Below are 16,404 nucleotides of genomic sequence, written 5' to 3' on the forward strand. Positions count from 1 at the left end.
CTCTTCTCTTCTCTTCTCTTCCCTTCCCTCCCCTCCCCTCCCCTCCCCTCCCCTCCCCTCCCCTCCCCTCCCCTCCCCTCCCCTCCTCTTCTCTCTCTCTCTCTCTCTCTCTCTCTCTCTCTCTCTCTCTCTCTCTCTCTCTCTCCCCTCTCTCTCGATAGGGTCTCACTATGTAGCCCTGACTGACCTGGAATGCTCAGGCAGGCCTTGAATGCATAGAGATCTGCTTGCCTCTGCCTCCCTTGTGTTGGGAGACATGCTTTACTGTATCTGGCCTAATCTTTCCTATCCCATAACAAAAAAAAAAAAAAAAAACTTTTATGGGTAAAAAATTAAAAAATGAAAAGAAAGTAATGTAATGCGAATTCTAATATGGTCTTGTAATAAAAAAACCCGGAGCCAGATATTGGGGTAAGTGCTAAAAGATCAGAGAGACAAAGGAACAAGCCACTGCCACGTCTCGCCTCACCAACTCCTCAGCCTGAAAAGCCTCTAGTTCCTGTCTCTTCACACCTTATATACCTTTCTCTGCCCAGCCATTAAAGGCCTGTGTGCTTCCCAAGTACTGGGATTAACGGTGTGTGCCACCACTGCCTGGCTCTGTTTCTCTCCTAGACTGAGTCAATCTCATGTAGTCCAGAGTGGCTTTGAACTCACAGAGATCCAGATGGATCATTGCCTCCCAAGTGCTAGGATCAAAGGTGTGTGCCACCACTGCCTGGCACCTATGTTTAATCTAGTGACTTGCTCTGTTCTCTGATCTTCAGGCAAATTTTATTAGGGTACACAATATGTCACCTCAAAGTAATTTTAATATTAGGTCTTAATATTTTAAACCTGATGTAACATTTATTAAGATCCATATATACAGATTAGGACCCCTTTGTATAAATGGACATGTGAAGTTGAGTTTGGAAGGCAGGTATTCATGAATGGACATGTGAAGCTGTGTATGGAAGGTAGGAGTTTGTGGGAATTCTTGGTGAATGGGTCTGTCCTTTCTTTAGCTGACTGTTTCCCTGGGTGACGCCGATTCGCTTGGCTGTGAGGACCAAGTCCTCCCGCAGAGTACTGTGTCCCCCAGTGGGATGGGACAGGTTGGTTATGCCTCTTGACATGGTCTCTCCTCCTCCAGGCAGTGGATAGCAGAGACTCCTTGGCCATGGCACTTTATGCACGCTGCTTTGAGTGGGTGATCAAGAAGATCAACGGCCGGATCAAGGGCAAAGAAGACTTCAAATCGATTGGCATCCTTGACATCTTTGGATTTGAAAACTTCGAGGTACGCCTGCAGAAACCAGGATGACGAGCATCTTCTGTTTGGAAGCTGCTCTGCAACGCTTTTCTTAAAGCAGCACTGGATGTTTTCCCCTGTAGACTTTTCTTCTCTCTTCTGCCCCTTGTTCACTTGTCTGGGTACTCTCAAGAGCCCTGAAGAACTTACTCACTGTATCTCCACCCTCAGGTTAACCACTTTGAACAGTTCAACATCAACTATGCAAACGAGAAGCTTCAGGAATACTTCAACAAACATATTTTTTCTTTAGAACAACTGGAATATAGCAGGTAAGCCCCCAGGATTCCACTTCAGAACCTTTTTTTGTTTTTAATCAGTAAGTTAGTGTGAAGGTGTGTCTTGATTTCACATGGCCCCTTTCTCTTCTTCCCCCAGAGAAGGGTTGGTGTGGGAAGATATTGACTGGATAGACAATGGAGAATGCCTAGACTTGATTGAGAAGGTAATGGGTAGTGGGAGAATGAATGCTTGAAGTCCCCAGGGTGTCCAGCTGGGCTGATTCATATTTATGGGAACAAAATAACTTGTGCAAACACGCACATCAAAGATGTGAATGTTTAGAACACAATGGGCCATTTGGAAACATGAGTGTGAATGCACCGTGAGGTTGGATTTAAATACTTGGCTGCTTCCAGGCTATTGTCTCACTGAACTTGGTATTTTAGAATCAGCAGTGTGTGTGAACTGGCCTCACTTAGATGTTAAGGACCTGCAAATCCTTGTCAGCATCACTGGTAGACCTGCCAGGTGTACAAGTTTATCCGTTACGTTTCAGTGGGTCCCATTTTTTGAAAAGACGTCTAGAGTTTCACTGGTTTTCTTTGCGGGTTTCATTCTGAATTTTTCAGCCCCAGAGAATGCAGTGATGTTTCTTTTTTAAGCTCTGACCGGGTCGGAACTCTGAAGTGGTTTGAAAGGCAGACATTCCTCACTTAATTCATTCAAACTCTGTCTCTCCTCTTGTAGAAACTTGGCCTCCTTGCCTTGATCAATGAAGAGAGCCATTTTCCTCAAGCCACAGACAGCACCTTGTTGGAGAAGTTACACAATCAACACGCTGTATGTCAAAACCAGCCTTTTCTGTCTGAGCTGCAGAGCTGAGCATGGAGATGCTGAGTGAGGGGCCCAGCGCTGCTGGCTCTGCCATGCCTCCCACATTTAATGTCCAGTGTCCCTGAAGTTGAAGTTTTCCTCCTCCCCTACTTCCTAAGACCTGTATTGAAAAAAAGTTAGCATTGGGGGGCTGGAACGAATATGCCCAAGTTTATTTCCTAAGTGGACGGCTGACGTCTTTAACCTATTGTCGCGACACGGTTGAGAGCAATGGTTATGGGGTCCATCCCTTGCCATATGCCAAAATTCTGGTGGTCTGAGGCTAGCTTTGGCACAACTCTTGCCTTGTGTTAAATGTAGATTTCTCAAGAAGTCAAAGGAAATCAATGAGTAAAATAAGGCTTTTGTGGGTTTTTTTTTCACATTAGAATAACCACTTTTATGTGAAGCCCCGGGTTGCGGTCAACAACTTTGGAGTGAAACACTATGCTGGAGAGGTAATTTCTTCTTAAGACATTATTGAGGGTTGGGATGTGGCTCAGTTGCCACTGCACTTACTAGGAATATGAAAAACCCTGAGTGTGATGCCCAGTACCACATCAACCAGACATGGTGATGCACACCTGAAGGGCGGTGGAAGCAGAAAGATCAGAAGTGAAAGGTCATAGCCATGCCAGAATATAATTCTCACCGCAAAGGGGCAAGAGGAAGTCTTATTCTGAAGCCAAATATGAATGACCATACCTGGGAAGATGGGTAGATTACCCCAAACATCATGTTCCAATGTGGTAACATTTCCATTTTATAGTAACAGAACAGAGAAAATTATAAATCAAGACTCGCTTCAGATACATTGATGGGGACACCGGGTAGGTAGTAGGTACAGCAAAGAAAGCAGAGAGCCGCTGCTACAGACTTCAGGTGCACAGAGGACATTCATTGCTTTCCTGTTGGAGGAAGTTAGTGGCCTGTTGAATTAAGGTTTCATATGATGGTCACAAGGACAGTAAGTCACATACCGGAGGAGGATAATGGCTACTCAAGAGGCCAAGATAGCCCAAGCTGATTTGTAATTAGGCCCCCTACCTACAACATTCCAAACTGCCCACAGTCATTATGTGCTGCTTAACCAGTATAGAATGGTCAAGCCAGGTAGATTGTTGTGGTTTCTGGGAGTTTCATCCACAATCAGAAATTCAAGGTCATTCTTGCCTATAGAGGAAAGTGTGCAGTCAGCCTGGGCTGCATTAGCCTGACAGAAACAGACAAACAAATACATCAAACAGGGTATTTATTAATATTTGCCCACCTAGTGCTCATGAGAAGTCACTGTTTGAGAAGCCAGGCACAAGTTTGTTAACGTGATTGCTTTTCACAAGTCTAGCTTTTACAGAATTTGCCAGCAACGTGTGGTGGCATCTGCCTGTAATCTCAGAACTCAGCAGGGTCTTAAGTTTGAGTCTAGTCCGTGCCCCACCCTGAGATCTTGTACCCCAAGCGTTAGAGTAGTTGATCATAACTTGCAACTAATTTATTAAGAGTATAACTCTTTCTCTTGTTTCGTTTTTAAACAAGGTGCAGTATGATGTCCGAGGCATCCTGGAAAAGAACAGGGACACCTTTAGAGATGACCTTCTCAACCTGCTGAGGGAAAGCAGGTAGGTGGGGTCTCCTCCAGGAAGTCATGAGCAAGCAGATTGCCATTTGTGTGAATGCAGAGCAGACTGCTATTGTGGAAGCAATGACTTAGCTTCTTCTCCAGACAACATTTCATCAATGACCAAAGGGCTGTAATATAGTAGCAAGGCCTACCACTTAGTGAGGCAGAAACCACAGCAAACCCATGAGTTAGATGCTCTCATCAGTTGTGTTTCAGGCAAGGCAACCGAGGCTGGCAGCAGTTGAGTCCTTGCTGAGGGCGGTATCTCAGCTATAGCCAGAGGCCGAGCTTAGCTCTCAAGTATGTTTGACTCAGAAACCTCATCTTGACCAGTCCAGCCTGATTTTCCCCACTACAATCACTGAGCTGTTTTAATTTCAAGTCCCGTTTTATAGGATCCTGTTTCTCATTGTTGTGAGATGTCAAGAAAATTAAGCAAGTGTTCATGCAACCAGAATTATAAACATATTACACATTCATTCATTCATTCATTCATTCATTCATTCATTCAGGAATTGCAGATGCACACCACGGAGAGTTAAGGAAAACATACAGAAAATTGAATGGTTAGCTTAGCTATTTGTATCTATTAAAGCCAGGAAGTTCGCTATTGTCCAGCGACTTAGTGAAAGAGAAAGATTTGAGACAAAGCCCTTTCTTGTTGGCTTTCCAAACCATTGGGGGCGGGGGGGGGGGGGATCTAGCATGAATATACACAAAAATAAACTTTTAATACCTAAGGAAGGAAGTAGACAATTGTTAAAAAGCTATGCTGCTTCTCAGAGTGTAAATACCAGGTGGTCATCCTGTCGCTGAGCCAGCCATGAATTGAGGTGAATGGAGCCAGGCTGCTCTCCAAATCTGAAGTGTTGGATCTTCAAGTTTCTGTTCTCGAATGTGAAAATGCACCGCTTAAACTATTATCAGCTGTTTCTATTTGTAGATGAGTTTTCAGACCTGCGGAAAATACAGGATGCTGGGAAAAGACCACAGCATGTTACCTGTCAAAGCTGCCTTGGCTGTTAGCTTTAAAACGATACATTTAAATACAAGCTGCCCGTTGGTTTGAAGTGGACTAGCTTTGTTGTGGTGAAGAACTCATAGGCTGGATAGCCAGAGACCAGGGTCACCGGCTGTCTCTGTCCTAATTTTAAAAGGAGTGCCGGGGGAGAAAAAAAAAAAAAAAAAAAACAGAAAAAAAAAGGAGTGCCAGGACGTGAACAGAATTTTTTCCTTGCCATTATTCCCTAAACAATGACACGTTACCTATTTATGGAGAATGCCCGTTGTGTTGTTCCTGTAAATAATCTAGACATGGTTTGGTGTATGGGAGGATGTGTGTGTAGGTTCCATGAATACACTGCCCTGTCATAAATAAGGGACTTGAGCATTTGGGGCATAGCTTTGGATGGGAGGTTGTCCCCTGTACATCCTGAGAGACAGCTCTATTGCACTGTGCAGAGGAGGAAGTGAAGGCTTCAGAGGAGTTTAGGTGAGTCTCCAGACAGGCCTATTCCTCAGTGATACCCCACCCAAGGTCACTGCTTTTCAGTTTCCTCTCTCTTCTGCCGAGTGTGGCCGCCACGCACTGGTTGGCTGAATCTTTTGTATGCTATTACGGCTCAGTGTCTCAGTGTACTATGCTAATTATCATTATGGAAATGCACTGTAATTACACTGACTGGGCACCTGACAATCGTGTGTGCACACCTCACAACCCTGCTCTTCCTTCACACAGGTTTGACTTCATCTATGACCTCTTTGAACATGTCTCAAGCCGCAACAACCAGGACACCCTGAAATGTGGAAGCAAACACCGGCGACCCACAGTCAGCTCACAGTTCAAGGTCAGTCTGCACTCCTGACTCACTTACACGACTCTGTGGTTATTGTGATCCAGAGAACCAAGGCAGGAATAGGGTGTGTGTAAGGTGTACCCGGAGACTGGACCTCGCTTCTGTTGTAGCACATATTTGAGGCAGGCAGAGTTTCACAGGTATGCATCTTGGGGGTTGAGGATGTAGCTCAGTAGTTGAGTACTTGCTTTTTTTGGGGGGGGGGGGGGGTTGAGACAGGGTTTCTCTGTGAGCTTTGCACTTTTCCTGGATCTTGCTCAGTAGACCAGGCTGGCCTGGAACTTACAGAGATCCATCTGCCTCGGCCTCCCAAGTGCTGGGATTAAAGGTGTGCGCCACCATCGCCCGGCTTTTTTTTTTTTTTTTAATCATGCTTAAGGACCTTGGTTCCATTTCTGACACTTAAGGAGGAGGAGGAGGGGGGGGGAGGAAGAAGAGAAGAAGAAGAAGAAGAAGAAGAAGAAGAAGAAGAAGAAGAAGAAGAAGAAGCAGCAGCAGCAGCAGCAGCAGCAGCTGCCTTTAATCTCAGGAGGCAGAGGCAGACGGATCTCTGTGAGTTTGAGGCCAGCCTGGGCTACAGATTGAGATCCAGGACAGCCAGAGCTACACAGAGAAACCCTGTCTCATAAAACACAACAAAACAAAAAAGAACAAAAAAGGTATACACATGAATATTTTGACTTTCCTTTAGATTTTATAAATTAAATTAGCAAAGTGATTTGTACTATTCTTTCCCTCCAGTAGCGTGACAACCTTATAATTACCAGTGTCATTAAAGTAGAAATATTTCATTCCTTCAAATCTTATTTTATATTGAGAAGGACTGTATAGGCATGCAAATGTTCAAAAACATTTAGACATTAATATTTACAACAACATATTTAGTAGGTTATTGTCCTGATGGTTTACCACAGGAAGAACCTGGAACATTTAATATATCTATAAAAGAGATGCATATACAGATCCAAGTAGAAGAGAATTTGAAATGTGTGTGTAGAATATTGAAATATTTTTAAAAGTATATATATATATATATTTTTTTTTTTTCACACAATGCATGGGAACAACTTTAATTAAATAAGGGAAAGCCATTTAATTCTAAACTGTTGAACTAGCACATCTTGCCAGGCGGTGGTGGCATACACTTTAATCCCAGCACTTGGGAGGCAGAGGCAGGCGGATCTCTGTGAGTTAAAGGCCAGCCTGGTCTACACAGGACAGCCAGAGCTACACAGAGAAAAAACCCTGTCTCAAAAGGAAAAAAAAAAAAAGAGAAGAAAAGAAATAGCATATCTCCTTTAGAAGGCTTATTTTGTCTTCCTGAATCATCATTATGGTATTTAACATCTCAAGGGAAAATAGGGTGTATTTCTTCCCACGTCTAGTATTTTTTTCCCATATATATATATATCATACAGTATCATACCTGGGAATAATGAGCATTCTGTATCTAAATAACAGTGATGCCAGTTACCCAAATTCAGGGGAAATCAAGAGCATCAGCATTTTGGATGTGCAGGCATTTTCAGTCATTTGGAAGCACAGCCTATGAAGACCACCTCCCCCTCCTTCAATTATCTATTTGTCCTTAAGCGGAAATCCTGACCAAGGGGGCAATGGCATTTTGTCAGTCAGCAGACACTGATGAATTCCGCCCTGTGAGGGTACTCCCTAGGATGCACAGGGTTGTGCTGCTGGAGACTGAGGGGAGGGAGGTGCACTTTAGTATGCTTGACAGCGCTGGGTCTGTAGCATGAAGTGCAGGCTTTACACAGAGAAGATGTGGTCATGCCAGCTCCCATCTATTAAATACTCATCCTGGGCCAGTTACTGGAACAACTGCTTTGCATCCATTGTTGTGCCCACTCTCACGTCGCCCTGGGAGTATATGTCATTATTTCCACTTTAAAGATGTGGGACTGAGGTTTGGGGAAGTAGATATCCACTAGACCCCACAGGGGAATGAAACAAGGTCTTGAATTGGAGCTTCATGTGTCACGCTCTAGACTAAATATTTAAGTGAGATCTTTTGCCTTGTTTTGTGTTATGGTGAGATGGTTTAAAATGAAAAGCTCTCATTTCTCTGATTTGTTATTTTTTTTATTTTATTCTGATGAAACTCTGTCCTCTTCCCCCTGACAGGACTCCCTGCATTCCTTAATGGCAACTCTAAGCTCCTCTAATCCCTTCTTTGTTCGGTGCCTCAAGCCCAACACACAGAAGGTAAGGCTTCTGAAGGGCCAGCCTGGGCTCTCCGAAAGGACAGCCTCCCAAAGTGGCTACCCTTAGATTTGGTTCCTCCAAAGTCCTTCCATCATAGATGGTTAGAAATGGATATGATGTTCTTGGAACCTGGCGGTAAGTGAGAAATCCTTCGTCCTCTGAGCCTGTGAGTCAGCTTTTGAGTGATGCCATCTGGATTCAGGAAATAACTACTTTGAAAGCAGACATTGTAAAGCCTATATCTTTTCTTTATTATTTGGTTTAAAATGTTTGGACCCAGCTCCAAAATGCAGATAAGAAAAAACATTTAGTATGCTTTTCTGTTGTAGCTGTTTTTGTTTTTTAAGTTTTCTTTTTTAGTTTTGTTGTGAAATACTCTGAGAAGGTTATAAGCTAAGTGACTGTATTTTAAGCACTTTATCTTTTAAATTTAAAAGAAAATGTTGATTTTCTTATTTTATTTTATGTGTATGGGTCTTTTGCCTACATTTATGTCTGTGCACCACATGAGTGCCCGGTGCCCTCAGAGGTCAGAAGAGAGCATCTGATCCCCTGGAACTGGAGTGAGGGATGGTTGTGAGCCACCATGTGTATGCTTGAAATGGATCATGGGTCCTCTCTCTGAAAGAAGGACAATTGCTCTTAACCCCTAACTATCTCTTTTGTTTTTTGTTTTGGTTTGGTTTTGGTTTTCCGAGACAGGGTTTTTCCGTGTAGCTTTGGTGCCTGTCCTAGATCTTACACTGTAGACCAGGCTGGCCTCGAACTCTCAGAGATCTCTCAGAGATCTGCCTGACTCTGCCTCCAAGCGCTGGGACTAAAGGCGTGCACCACCGCCAACCAGCCTGAACTATCTCTCCAGACCTATCTTCAGTACTTTAATAACAAGATGACTTAAGGGTAGATTTTTAAAATATCATGACTTGGTTAGAAGCAGTTTGAAAAAGAGAAGCTGTTTCACCAAGAGAAACAGGGTATTGTGGGCAATTACTGAATTCAAAGGTAAATGGAAAACTCGCCACAAATGTGTGGGTGTTGGGAGGTTTGATTTGTTTTGTTTTTTGAGATAGAGTCTCATGTACTCCATTCTGTCCTTGAACTCATTGTGTAGCTGAGACTGGCCTTGAACTTCTAATGCCTCTTCCTCCTGAAGGCTGGGATTATAGGTATGTGCATCATACCCAGTTTTATACGGTCTTAGGGATTGAACCCAGGGCCTCCTGCATGCTAGACAAGTACTGTATCAACTGACATACAGCCTGAGCCCAAACAAAATGTTAATGAGGTAATTGTCATTTGTTGAGCAAGCCTCTTAGGAAGGCTTCTTTAGAGAGAGACTTATCCCACCCCCACCCCGGTAGTAATTTCTAGAACTCTGTCATGGGGAAGAACAGAAAAGATAAAGATGAGAAATCTGACCTGGCCTTTGTCCCCTTAGAACTTGGGTCTCACTGTCCCAGCTCTGCAGCTGCTGCTAACAGTATCCTCCTGATCATTTGACATTGGGCTCTTGGCTTAACATTGTGTTGATTCCACAGATGTGCTCTTGTGTGTTCCAGCAGGAGTGACCTAATCTGCCAGTGTTCCCCTTCTGTGAAATAAGGCTAATAATGTCACATCTCGTCCTTTGAGCCTGTCATCTTTTTCTCAGTTGGAGTCCTGGGAACATGGGTGCCCATTAGATTTCTGGTGCGCCACAATTTAATCAAACCGTTTTCTTCCATGAGACATGCCTGGGCAACTCTTATCAGTGTTAGCATCTCAGATTTGCTGAAATGGGAAGGTGCCCTGATGTTGACTTTTTAAAGACAGAAATGTCATTCTGAAAAATTCCATCCTTGATGATTCCTGTTGTTGGATGGCACAAAGTTCATTTTTCCTTCAGACTATACCATAAAATCTTAAAGCCTATCTGTAGCCAGAATTGGAGAAATTACTTCTTTTTTTTTTCTTGTTTTTTGTACATGCTGAGATTTGATTGTACCCAATTACTTTGAATTTTGTACTTTACAGAGTGATCCAACTCAACTCTGTTTTCCTTGGCTCTTGGCCTTGTGTCCTCCTGACTTACTGCAGACACTAATTAGTCACATGCCATGGGATGGCTTGTGAGAAATATCTTGGTGCCATTTTACAGGCTCTAGACTGTGAAGGCCCTGACACAAGAGCCAACTTGTCTCTGACCTAAAACGTAGGTGTGGTTTATGAGTGAAAAGAATGCTAATTAGAATATGGAGAGACCAAGCCATGCCGTGATTAGCAACCATTCAGTTCCATCAGGATATTGTTCTGTCACTGCCCCTTGTGTACTGTGACACATAGAACACCAACTTGGAATTTCTCACAAAAGTTTTTAGTCCAAAGATAAATCCAGAAGTTTTCACAGGGATTCTTACCTCCCCTCCCTACAGGATCTGAGGGGAGGGATGAGGTCAGTTCATTATGGGAGACTGGAGGTGTGTTCAAATATCTGAGGATGTGTTTACGTATCCTCAGGATGGACATGATGGGTGATTTGGACAGAGTTTTATACCGGTTCTGTGGCCAACAAGGACAACCACAATTCTACGAAGTCTGTCAGCTAGAGAGCTGGATTAGAATTGAAAGGGAGCTGCTGGAGGAGTCACACAGTGACCAGATGTGTGAGGCCACACAGCATGTGTCTGGGGGCCAACAGCCTTCCCTCCCGACACCAGTTGTTTAGAACCCAGGGTAGTCATTCAAGTGTGAAGAATCTGAGATCCTTTGTGGCTTTGTTACTGGCATGTTGGCTGCCCCCAACCTCTCCCTGGTGTGTGTGTGTGTGTGTGTGTGTGTGTGTGTGTTTTGTTACTGGTTCTCTCCCCCATCCTTCCCTGCACCCCCCTCCCAGTGTGTGTATGTTGAGGGGGTGGGGAGGAGCTAAGAAAACTTACTCCTAAATTGTCTGCCCTCTGCCCTGGCCTTGGGACTGCCTGGGAGGGTGTAGCCCTCCCCTGAGTCTAGAACCTCTCCATGGTTCACAGGTGTAGCCCCTGGGTTGTATTAAGATGACGGTGTACCCTTTCAGCTTCTGTTGGGATACTGTAGGGTGTAGCAGTTGCTGGCCAAACACTGCCCTAGGACCAGGGAGACTTCTGGATTGAAGGCAAACCTGCTGGGCCTCCTCTGAATCTCTCCCCTAGGGCATCCTGGCCTGTGATCTCTCCCTGCCGAGTACTTTAGCATGTGAGATCCCATCAGAAAGGGCTCTCATTAACATTCCTTAGAAAAGCCTGAGGATATTCTGAAGAGAATTAAAGAAGTGGACAGACTGATGAGTATCTGGGAGGCCATCCCTGCTGTGAGAACTAGTCTGCAGTTCCAGGAAGCGAAGGTGAAGCTGGGGGCAGTACCCACAGCAGCGGCCAAGCCTGCTTCTTGAACCACGCCTGACTACCATGCCTCATTTCTCTATCATGGGTGTGATGAGGGCCTAGATTTGAGGAGGGAAGCGTTATGGATTCCAGAAGATTTCTGTCCAAATTTTAATAATATAACACTATTTTCAAAAACATGTTTCCTCACAGAAGTCAAGATAGATAGAAATGGCATCTGTATTATGGGTGAGCCTTGCCATATTAGCATTGCTGATTCACCTCAACTGTCTCTATCAAGTGACCCCCTTCTCCTATTTGATACCCTTAGCTTTCCAGTCATACCAGGGCTCTTTCACAAACCCTTCTCCATCTGTGGGTTGGTGCTTCCTACTCAAATGTTGAGATCTCTGCATGGTATCTTCCATGGCTGGTCAAGGATGTATGGGTGGCAGATCTGCCCACAGCAAAAAGTAAAGCAGAAAGATTAGACGTTGGAGCTTAATATTTGAATTATTCTTTCTGGAATTATACATCACTGTTCAGTCCAAACATTATCTAGTATCCTGCTTTAACGAATCTAAGATTCTTTCTGCCACTGCAGGTAGAATAAAAACTAGCAAGGATGCCTGCTATTCCACGCAGACACAATGCTGGTCCTCCACGTTTTTGCCATTCCTTTACAAAGTGCATGAAATAGAGATCATTCCTCTATAGAGATCATTCCTCTACCAGGTACATACCCTGCCCCTCAGTCCCCAGGCCATTGGATTCAATGACTTTATTTCTCGGGTGATCTGTAGCGATTTTTGTCTTGCTTTCCTATTGCTGGGGATAAACCCAGGACCTCATGCAAGCTAGGCTCCAGCCCTGCAGCATAATGTTGTAACCACACCGAAGGGGACAAGAGGAGTTGGATGATTAGCTTCACGGTTTGGGACGGTAGTAGAAGGGATGTGGTGAAATTCACTCACACCAGGCAGGATGCTGCACTGTGGGGACTGTTTGGGGTTAGAGGACAGCAGTTAGATGACATCTGATCAGATACATCTAGATGATGTGTGTATTGATAAAGTATGAAACAGCCGCATACCTTTAATCTAAACTGAGGTAGGTAGATTTCTGTGAATCTGAGGGCAACCAAAGGCTACAATATAGTGAAACCATGACTCAAAAAAAAAAAAAAAAAAAAGAAAGAAAAAAAAAAAATGAAACATAATCTGTCTTCTGTAGTTAGAGTTTTCCTGCCTGGCCCACAGTCAGGACAAAGCTCTCTCACCAGCCAGGCCCATAGATGCTCAGACCCAACCAAGTAAACACACAGAAACTTATATTGCTTACAAACTGTATGGCCGTGGCAGGCTTCTTGTTATCTAGTTCTTCTATCTTAAACTAACCCATTTTTATTAATCTATATTTTGCCACGTGGTTCGTGGCTTACCTGTACCTTTACATCTTCATTGTCATGGCGGCAGCTGGCAGCATCTCTTTTGCCCCAGCCTTCCACCTCCCAGAATTCTCTTCTCTCTCGTCCTGCCTATACTTCCTGCCTGGCCACTAGCCAATCAGAATTTTATTTATACAGAGTGATAATATCCACAGCAGTCTTCCCTGGACTAGTATCTTTTTTTATGCATTTGTGTGAGTATATTGTGTGTGTGTGTGTGTGTGTGTGTGTGTGTGTGTGTGTGTGTGTGTGTTGAACTCACTAGTATGTGTGGTGTGCACTCCCTTGTGGAGACCAGAAGAAGACATGCTATGTCCTCCTGTATCACTCCACTTTATTCTTTTGGAGATACTGTTTTACCAAACCTGGTCGGCCAGCTTCCAGAAAGCCCAAGAGATATTCCTGTTCCGTGTCTGGACCCCCTGCTCCAAGCACTGAGGTCGCGGGCATACCGTGACCAAGCTAGCTTCTTAACAGGTGGGGGGGGAGGGGGTCAGAACTCCAGACCCCGTGCCTGCACAGCACACACACACAATTACCTACCTAGCCATCTTGCCAGCTCTTCTTATCTCCTTTAAATGTCACTCAAGGGCCAGTGGGATGGATGAGCAGGTGTAGGCTCTTGCCACCAAGCCTGATAACCTGAGTTTGACCCCCAGAGTCCACGTGGTGGGAGGAGAGAGCTACCTCCTTTGGGACTGGGACTAGTTTCTGTTGGCCAGGTTTCTCACCAGGTCACCTGCACCTCAGCTCCTGTTGCCCGGGCCACTGGGTCATTCACCCTCTGTGCCCAGGACTCTGAGGGTTAACCCCACGGCTCTGGATGCACAGGGTTCTGGTCTAGCACATTCAGATGCACCCTGGCCTGTTGTCTGCAAGGGAGATTTCAGCACTGCGGGGCACAGAAGCCCCACACGCAATGGGGGGGGGACGAAAGAGACACCCCTCCGAGGTGTATGCCTAGGCTCGGCTAAGCCTTCCTCTCTGAGCCCTGTCTTGCCTGGCGATGACGACTTTCTTGACGACATCTACGTGGATGGGTGGTTCTGTGTGCTTCACGAGGTGTGCAGACATAAAAGCAGCTGCATAGTACCGTGTGAAGTAATCCGTGCCTGCCTTACATTGGTGGTGGAGAATATACTCAATATTTACGGCTTTTATTCTGACATGCTTGAAAGTAATGATTTCAGACCAATTGCCTGACCAAGGGACCGCCCTTAGGGAGGCAGGTTTACCTGAAGCCAGCCTAATGAGGTGGGAGGAATGACTTGCCCTTTAATGATGCCCTTTTTCTGCCCCCTAGAGCACTGTGCTCCCTCACAGAGCCGCAGCCTGGGAGCTTTAAGTCTGCTGCTTTTCTGAGTGACACAGATCAAAACTGTTTCTTTGCTTCTGTCTCTTTCCCAAGTATGGTTTTCCTAATGCTTTGGTCTGCACTCTTTCTCCAAAGCCCCATGCCTGCTTAACTCTGCTCTCCTCCTCCTCCTCCTCCTCCTCCTCCTCCTCCTCTTCCTCCTCCTCTTCCTGCAGGCAGCAGGATTTGCACCTTGCCTGCTCCAGGGTCTTCCTCTAAGTGCTAGTGAACTTGTCTTCCAGCTTCCATTTGAGTCCATTCTTTAATTCTTTAATTATCAATACTTAGAACCCTAAAAGGGTCATGGCGGCGGCAGTGGTGGTGGTGCGCACACCTTTAATCCCAGCACTCAGGAGGGAGAAGCAGGTGGAGCTCTGTGAGTTCAAGGCCAGCCTGGTCTACAGAGCCTGTTCCAGGACAGCCAGTACTACACAGAGAAACCCTATCTCAAAAACACAAACGAAGAACCCTAAAAGGGGACCCTGATTTTCACAGTGTCACTAATGTATCCAGATTCTTGAATGTTCACATTTGGCTTAAATTGCAATGAATATCTTTTTCAAGAAATATCTTATAAGATTAGTTGTGATGACTTGACCGAGGTGTTAGCTTTCTATGGAACACAAGGAAACATGAATGATATTGTATTATTATACAGGGAAAAAGTTATGTGCAGAATGAAAGTGTGGGGTTTTGTAGAATTAAGTAGACTGCCAGCTCTTCTAACTAACTACAAGTGAGGTCTTTAGAGGTGGTTCCATTTCCTCTGTGTACTTAATGGAACGTACACACCCACATCAGTAACCTTCAATAATTCCATTTTTCTGATTGCCTCCAATATATTCCTGACTGGCTTTGCCCATCTCCCCCAGCTGGGACACGTTTCTAGAGTTTTCTTTTTGCTTAGAGAGTATCTCATACGAAAGATCTGTGAAAAGGCAGCTTTACCTTTGGAGGAAATTTTGGTAAAAGGAACCATTAAAGCAACCATTCTTCTCCCCAAACAAAACAATACAGTAAACCCCTCAGTCAGTGGTCACTTCAGCCCTGTTTACCAAGTTGTCATGGCAACTATTCAGCTGGCCTCTGTAAAGAGCTGGATAAATAGCTGTAAATGAGGCTGAGCTCAAGTGAAGAGTGGTGTTCTCCGGGTGGGTTTTCCAAGATCACAGCTAAAAAGACTCGAGGTTTTTTTGTCCTTGGGCATCTTCGTCTTTAAATATATATATAAAATCTTTGAACATTTAGACTCTTTGGACTCTTGCATGAATTTGCATGTTTGTCAGTGTGCGGACGGTGGCTCCCTCATTTGTGCCTACAGTCAAAAGTGTCATCAGCAATTCCTATCACGGCAGCCTTGGGAGGCTGGGCTTCTTTGAGTAGAATCGGGAATGAATTAGCAAGCACAGCCCCAGACACCACATAAAAGGCAAGCTTCAGATAGCAAGGACTGTCTGTCAACTTAGATGCTCTTGGGCCCTTCCTTCCTCTGGAGGTTGGAGATGCAGCTGTTCGCAGTGGACGAACCCTGAAGGGAGGGGAAGAAAGCCCAAGGTAGGGTTTTGTTCTGTCTCGTTTTTTCCTTCTTTGGGGTTCTGCCTAAAAGTTTCGTCTACTTCGTAGTGGTTGCTGTAGTGTAAAACTGTGTGAGGAAACACCAAAGGAGTGGATTTGGTTGCCTCTGAGCACCCAACTGTTGGATCCCTAAACCGTGGGGGAGGTGCTGGTTTGGATTGCACAGGTTTGAAATATTAATAATCCTTTGTAAAAATGAAGGACATTGATGTGTTTATCAGCTGAGGCATTGCTTGTGTGATCTATTTTTGACAAGATGCCAAGCATTTAAAGAAAAACATTGTGAATGAGTTGAAGAGGAAATTTAGAATGGTGTCTTTTGTTTGAAATGTTTCTCCCAAAAGCTTATTACTACTGTCTTCTAGTTTTTGTTTGTTTGTTTGTTTGTTTGTTTGTTTTTTGTGCCGTGTGCTGTATAGAAATCTGCACAAGAGTTAACTCTTCCTAAACCTGCCTTTTAAACCGGGTTCTACAAGTGTGGAGATGTGAGAAGGTAGGTGAATTAATTGATCTGTTGGATAATGTGAGCTCTTTTTACACACACACACACACACACACACACACACACACACCAACATTGCTACCATGCTGGAGAAATTTATGA

General features: G+C 44.5%; 1 protein-coding gene across 4 annotated transcripts in view; it reads left to right on the forward strand.

The window, feature by feature from the left end:
- Myo10 (myosin X) overlaps window positions 1-16,404 on the forward strand; it is a 212,033-nt gene that overhangs the window by 133,409 nt on the left and 62,220 nt on the right. For 2 of the 4 annotated variants that reach the window (XM_036206964.1, XM_036206965.1), the window contains 8 exons: window positions 1,136-1,282; window positions 1,466-1,566; window positions 1,673-1,739; window positions 2,264-2,356; window positions 2,779-2,847; window positions 3,926-4,008; window positions 5,749-5,857; window positions 8,009-8,089. In XM_036206964.1, coding sequence (XP_036062857.1) covers window positions 1,136-1,282; window positions 1,466-1,566; window positions 1,673-1,739; window positions 2,264-2,356; window positions 2,779-2,847; window positions 3,926-4,008; window positions 5,749-5,857; window positions 8,009-8,089 — 750 coding nt within the window. Of the gene's footprint in view, window positions 1-1,135; window positions 1,283-1,465; window positions 1,567-1,672; window positions 1,740-2,263; window positions 2,357-2,778; window positions 2,848-3,925; window positions 4,009-5,748; window positions 5,858-8,008; window positions 8,090-15,467; window positions 15,780-16,219; window positions 16,294-16,404 lie in introns of those variants that run through there. The other 2 variants (XM_036206969.1, XM_036206967.1) reach the window with 2 other exon arrangements.

This window comes from Onychomys torridus, chromosome 15 (assembly GCF_903995425.1).
Source record: "Onychomys torridus chromosome 15, mOncTor1.1, whole genome shotgun sequence".
NCBI lineage: Eukaryota > Metazoa > Chordata > Mammalia > Rodentia > Cricetidae > Onychomys > Onychomys torridus.